General features: G+C 42.3%; 1 protein-coding gene across 2 annotated transcripts in view; it reads left to right on the forward strand.

Moving 5' to 3' along the window:
- The window catches only part of LOC133606884 (uncharacterized), a 116,902-nt gene that overhangs the window by 44,969 nt on the left and 64,433 nt on the right, over nt 1-7,500 (forward strand). The window contains exons 3-4 of one of the 2 annotated variants that reach the window (XM_061961276.2): nt 2,912-4,314; nt 7,056-7,147. In XM_061961276.2, coding sequence (XP_061817260.1) covers nt 3,751-4,314; nt 7,056-7,147 — 656 coding nt within the window. In that variant the 5' untranslated portion in view covers nt 2,912-3,750. Of the gene's footprint in view, nt 1-2,911; nt 4,315-7,055; nt 7,148-7,500 lie in introns of those variants that run through there. The other variant, XM_072913142.1, reaches the window with a different exon arrangement.

Raw genomic sequence — 7,500 nt, forward strand, 5'->3', positions numbered from 1 at the left:
GTTGAAACCCTTTACCCGAGACTATATCAAACGGGCGCATATCATTAGTGCACAGGTCCACACATGCATCTGTAAGCCTTGTTTTAACATCCTGTGGCACTCTTCTGGGATCACGGCGGACGAAACTGCTCATGCTGTTTGTGGAGATTCGGGGTTTTGCACAAATGTGATGCACCATGTTCGATGTCCCGGTTTTATGACTGTCGTAGACGTACACAGCGTCGCAGCTCTTGCAACTCACGTAGCCAGCATTGCTGTCATCCTGATTTACAACCTCATAAAAACGAGTCCACGCTGAACTTTTCTGGCCTTTTTTTCCCCTGGTCTTTGTATTCCCTTTTTTAGTTTGTCGCGTACCACGTTTGCTGCCGGTGTTGCCATTTTTTTTTTCTTCTTCTGATGTGGCGTGCTGCAGGTGCCTGTGGCTGCTGCAGGTGCCTGATGATAAATAATTGCCTGTTTCAAAGAGTGCTGCTCGTTTTTCGTATGTGGCTAACAACATTTAACTATGTATATATATTTCCGAATTGGTTTAACTGCCACCCGCAAAAAAAAAAAAAAAAAAAATCTAATTAATCCGCCCGACCCGACCCGCGCGCGGATAAAATCTTATTTTTTTTAATTTCATCCGCCCGATCCGCGGATAATCCGCGGACTCCGCGGTTGTGTCCGCAAACTGCGCATCTCTAATGTGTATATATATATGTGTATGTATATATATATATATATATATATGTGTATGTATATATATATATATATATATATATATATATATGTATATATATCCATATATATATATATATGTATATATACATATATATATATATATATATCCATATATATATATATATGTATATATACATATTTATATATATGTATATATATATATATATATGTATATATATGTATGTATGTATATATATATATATGTATATATATATATGTATGTATATATATGTATATATATATATGTGTATATATGTATATATATATATATATATATACACACACACATACGTACGTACGTGTGTGTTTATTTATATATATATATATATATATATATATATATATATATATACACATACGTACGTACGTGTATGTGTTTATATATATATATATATATATATATATATATATATATATATATATATATATATATATATATATATAGGGACGGCGTGGCGCAGTGGGAGAGTAGCCGTGCGCAACCCAAGGGTCCCTGGTTCAATCCCCACCTAGTACCAACCTCGTCATGTCCGTTGTGTCCTGAGCAAGACACCTCACCCTTGCTCCTGATGGGTGCTGGTTAGCGCCTTGCATGGCAGCTCCCTCCATCAGTGTGTGAATGTGTGTGTGAATGGGTAAATGTGGAAGTAGTGTCAAAGCGCTTTGAGTACCTTGAAGGTAGAAAAGCGCTATACAAGTACAACCCATTTATCATTATCATTTATATATTATGCAGCTGAGATAGGCCCCAGCACCCCCCCGCGACCCCAATAGGGACAAGCGGTAGAAAATGGATGCATGGATATATATTTTTTTTCATGTGACTGGATACAATATTACTACAATAAATACAAGTTTGTATTTACTATCAAACATCCCACCAAGTATCACATCAGATGGAAGTGCTATGATCGTCCGGCTGCATTATTATTGTCCTGTCTCGGGCTTCAGCTATCGATTATTTTAGTAATGGATTGATTAGTTTGTTCGATTAATCAAGTAATTGGAAAACAACATATTTTATAGCCTCCATGTGTATTTTAGGGAAAAAAGTTGAAATGCCACAATTATAATTATTGTTTTTCTAATAATTGCACATCATCAACATTAAAACTGTGCTTTTACCAGTTGTGCTCTTTTTCAGCAGCCGTGTGGAAACAATATTCATGTGTTCAATGTTCCCACAACTCCTTGCAGTCCTGATTTGACCAATTTGTTACATAAATTCAACTTTTGATTGGCGCAACAGAAAAATTGGATGCATTAATTTGAATTTGAGTTATTGATGGTTGCAGCTTTAGTACTATCCATATTCTCGTCCCCGATCTTCTTGCAAAAATGAACATAATGCATTCCTTTCTGCATTATTTTTGCAAGACAGCATATAGCCAATAATGCCCAAAGTAGCAATATTTATTAGAACCAGTTCAAAAGGAATATTTCCTCCTGCATCCTCAAATGATATCGCCGTTCTGGGGCACAGTGGACGTTTCCACATGAGTTATGAAATTAAGCTTCCCCTATGTCCAAATGTGCTAGAGCATCTCTTGATTCGTGGGCATTACCTTCGTAAATCCTCTTAGTGGTGGGAAAGTGGTTTAGGGAGCGCATTCTTTATGACAGGAGCACAAACGGGGGGGTGGATCACGTTAGCCCTGGGGGCCTCAGTGGGGTAAAAGAGGCCGCCCGTCTCGTTCTCCGAAAACTTTTCACCCGGGATGGCCCTGGAGCTTCCCTGTGAACCCGCTGACTCCCTCCGCCATGGAGATTATTTTTTTACAGTAAAGCCCCAACCCGAAAAAAGGGAGAACTGTGTCAAAGGTCAGGCTTTGACAAAGCTAACCGTTGGCAAATTTAAATGTTTTTTCCCACTTTTGTTCACATTATAAGGACACAAACACAACATACTGAAAGGTGTCTAATATAAACTATGTTGCCCGATTTGTAATCACCTTTAAATGGCTCCAATATTATACATAATATTAACTTTAAATAACAGTCAGAGGTCCCACAATAGTGTACTGAAAATATGTCGCCTAAAATCTAGCCTTGATATTGACTTAAAGTGCTTTTAGTAGCTGGGAACGCGCCCTGTCTGTATGTGCCGTTAGCGCTAATGCTCATGCCTCTGACACACACACAACAATTTAGTGTTGCCAATCAACCTACCCTATCTTTCCCAAAGTCCTGATGTGGAGGGGGCGTGGTCTGCGAGCCTGCCGTGGAGCTGGGCTCATCCTATCACCTGCCATGCTTATCAGCAGCAGCCGGGCCGAGACACCGGAGTTGGAGTTGGAGCGAGAGAGACACACGCTGGAGAGCAGAGTGGAGCAGCAGGAGAGACTGAGGGCTGCAAAGCCGAGTGGTATTCTGACGCACGGACTAAATAAAACTTTGTTAAATCTTGACTACCAGGCTCTCGTGACACTTCGTGGTGATCAGAAGAACCCACAAGAGGACGACCTCTACATCTGGCGCTTAACGAACCTGATCACCAAAAATGACAACGTCCGACCCCCTGGCAGCGTTGGGGCAGGTTTTTGCGGCGGTGACGGCGGCCAGCCAACAGCAAAGGGAGGCGCTCTGACTCCAGCTGGCCCAGCAGACTCGGATCCTGCAGTCGCTGGTGAACCGGGTCAGAGCAGCGGCGCCAACACCAGCGGATGTGGCCATCCACCGGATGGCCGAGACGGAGGACCCCCAGGCATTCTTGGACATTTTCGAGGCCACAGCGGTGGCATGCGCTTGGCCGGAAGTGGAGTGCCGGAAGTGGAGTGCGGCTGCTGCCGCTGCTGGCGGGGGCGGCGCAGCGAGCGGCGCTCAGCCTACCGCCGTCTTCTCGCGTAAAGTTCAGAGACCTGAGGCGGGTGGTGCTGGACCGGACAGCGTGTTCCATTGAGGACCACAGGCGCCGATTCCGGGGCCCTACGTCTGGGCCCGAAAGATCGGACTTTCGTGCTGGGGCAACAGTTACGGGACGTGGCGGCACGCTGGCTGCAGCCAAAAGAAGCCGACGGCGGAGTGATGGAGCTGATCCTGCTGGAGCAGTTCCTGGAGGCGACCCTAGCGCGGACATCGGCCGGGGTCCGCTACCATCGCCCCCGAGACTTGGCAGCAGCGGTGGTGTTGGCTGAGGACCACCTGGCGGTGCACCGCGAGACGCGGGAAGGGAAGAGGGCCGCGGAGGCGGCCGAGCGTCCAGTGCCGGCGCCGCAGGCTGAGGCGTGTCCGCCGGGCCCACGGCGCCACAAGATTAACTCTTCCTTCTCTTCTGCCTCACAGGCCCTGACGTGTCCAGTACCGGCGCCGCGCAGGCTGTGCGCACCACTGGCCGAGGCGGGGCTGCCGGTCCCTCGGCCCCGAACTACTGACTTTTCTTTTATTTCTTCTGCCTCACAGGTCCAGGCTGCTACGGATGATGTGCTTCCCCCGCAGACGGCTCCTCAAACGCCTGGGCAGGCGTGCTGGAGGTGTGGGCAGCGCGATCACGTGTGTCAGAAATCTCCGCGTATGGAGGTTGGGCAGGTGATCCGGGTTGTCGGCCCTCTGGCGCCCTCCCCCGGGCCGGGAGAGACGTACTGTGTTCCGGTAAGGATTCGAGGGAGTACACACCGGGCGATGGTGGATTTGTGCTGTGAGCAGTCCATGATCCACCAGAACCAGGTTCGACCCGGGGCTTTGAGGAAGGCTACACGGGTGAAAATTAAATGTGTGCATGGGGATGTTCACAACTACCCTGCAGTGCCGGTGGAAATTCGTTGTAGCGGGAAAAAATCTTCCTCTCCCACTCGAGGGGCGAGGGGTGGAGTAGGCGCGGCCGGACGGCTTCCCGGCCTGAGTCTGGCGGTGGAGGTATGTGAAGGGGGGCGTGGTCTGCGAGCCTGCCGCGGAGCGGGGTGTGTAAGGACTGGCCTTGAAGCACAGCTGGCAGGTGATTGGATTACCCAGCTGGGGCTGATCATCCTATCACCTGCCATGCTTATCAGCAGCAGCCGGACTGAGACACCGGAGTTGGAGTTGGAGCTGTAGCGAGAGAGACACACGCTAGAGAGCCGAGCAGAGTGGAGCAGCAGGAGAGACTGAGGGCTGCAAAGCCGAGTGGTATTCTGAAGTACGGACTAAATAAAACTTTGTTAAATCCTGACCACCAGGCTCTCATGACACTTCATGGTGATCAGAAGAACCCACAAGAGGATGACCTCTACACCTGACTTAAACGTGTGGACAATGCTGAAGAAACAAGTCCATGTCAGAAAACCAACAAATTTAGCTGAACTGCACCAATTTTGTCAAGAGGAGTGGTCAAAAATTCAAGCAGAAGCTTGTGGATGGCTACCAAAAGTGCCTTATTGCAGTGAAACTTGCCAAGGGACATGTAAGCAAATATTAACATTGCTGTATACTGTATATACTTTTGACCTAGTCACATTTTCAGTAGACCCATAAATTCATAAAAGAAGCAAACTTCATGAATGTTTTTTGTGACCAACAAGTATGTGCTCCAATCACTCTATCACAAAAAAATAACAGTTCTAGAAATAATTGGAATCTCAAGACAGCCATGACATCATGTTCTTTACAAGTGTATGTAAACTTTTGACCACGACTGTATATATGTTTATATGTGTATATATGTTTATATGTATGTCTATAGATATATGTATACATAATATATATATATATATATATATATATATATATATATGTATATATGTATTTATTAATTATACATATATATATATCTATAATTATATATAGATATTTATAATTATATATTTTTTAGTAGGGTGCTCGTATTTCAGTCACATTTTAACAGCAACATCATGCGAGGTTGGCCTTTTGTTGAAAAAACAAAATGATTAAACTTGAAGCTCCCACTCTGTGTAGCTGAATGATGGATAGCTGGCAGACTTTATTTGAAGATGTGTAGCGAAGCCTACTCAAATTTTTGTTTGTTTTTTCTACACAGCTTGAAGCCAAACATGGCGGGTGGGAAGGTTTTGGATGCAAACGATGCGATGAAGTGTTTGGGTAGACCCGGCAGGGTAATGTCAGGGCACCACTGTGGCAGTGGAATTCTAATGCTGGATGTGACTGCCAAGATTTGGACACACACACACACACATTTTCACTTACACTGTACTTACTCGCAGACTCGTGACTTGTTTTCCACTTTCATTTAGCCTCCAGGCCTCGGCTATCTGATGTGGGACTTTCTCTTGCTGCATTGCCTGCGCTTCTTGCTTGATAGAAAGTCAGTCACGTCCCGGCCATGTAAACACGCAGAGTCCTCATGAGGACGCCTCACTTCACTAACAGTGACAATGCAACACACAACATGTACTCACAGTCAATCCATCAAATATATATATTTACTTGCATTTTAAAAACTTATATTATTACATCATACCAATGTGATTATATTTACTTGTCTTTTTGCAAACACATTTTTACATTATACCAATGAGATTATATATATTTACTTTTTACAAACATTTTTACATAATACCAATGTGATTATATATATTTACTTGTCTTTTTGCAAAAATATTATTACATAATACCTATGTGATTATACACAATGTATTTACTTTCTTTTTGCAAACATAATTTTACATAATGCCAATGTGATTATATATATTTACTTGTCTTTTTACAAACATATTTTTACCTAATTACTTTTTTTTTTACAAAAGTATTTTTACATCATACCAATGTGATATATTATATATTGACTTTTTTTTGTAAACATATCTTTACATAATACCAAGGTGAATATATTGTATATATTTACTTGTCTTTTTGCAAACATATTTTCACATAGTACCAATCATGTGATTATATATATTTACTTGTCTTTTTGTAAAAATATTTTCACAGACCACCGTGATTATATATATATATATATATATATATATATATATTAAAAACATATATATTTTTACAAAGTACCAATGTGATTATATATATTGTCTTTTTGTAAAAAAAAAATTCACAGACCAATGTGATTATATATATATATATATATTCTTATATTTTAAAAACATATAGTTTTACAAAATACCAACTTGATTATATATTTTAAAGATAATATTTTTACAAAATACCATTTACTTTTCTTTTTTTGTAACAATATTTTTACATAATAGCAAGTACTGTAAACATAATGACATGCAATGTACGTGTTTCGTGTGGCTCAGGTTGAAAATAAAGACGTGTTTCCAAAGTCTCATGATAAGGTCTGCATTACTGTCAATTGTCTGTGTTTGTGTTGTTTATTATTTGCCTCTCCTTGTCTTACTACTGTATTTGCTGCTTTCCTACAACAGGAAGTCTGGCAGCAGGCTTTTGTCATGACCGCTTCCTGTTTGACCACAGATGGCGAGAAGAGGTGGCGCCGTGAAGCCGAGTGTCACCAACAGTAAGACAAATACCATCAAAGTCCTTCTATTGTTATTAGTCATCATGTGTTGCACATTTCACAATGACTACTCATGAACTATGCCCAATGGTCAGTAGCAAACTGAGTCAGTTGCATCCGCTGGAAAATAACTATCGTGCATTTGTATATTTTAACGGTTTAAATACAGTTTTAAGTGTGTGTACATTTATTCGCCTCCGGTAGCTCTGTACACGTGTTCCTGTGTACACACACAGATATATATATATATATATATATCAGTGACGTGCGGTGAGGTTCATGACTGGTGAGGCACTGACTTCATCACAGTCAGATTTACAAACATATGAACCCTATAGAGTATCTTATTCACC

The sequence above is a fragment of the Nerophis lumbriciformis genome, linkage group LG05 (assembly GCF_033978685.3).
Source record: "Nerophis lumbriciformis linkage group LG05, RoL_Nlum_v2.1, whole genome shotgun sequence".
In the NCBI taxonomy this organism is placed as follows: domain Eukaryota; kingdom Metazoa; phylum Chordata; class Actinopteri; order Syngnathiformes; family Syngnathidae; genus Nerophis; species Nerophis lumbriciformis.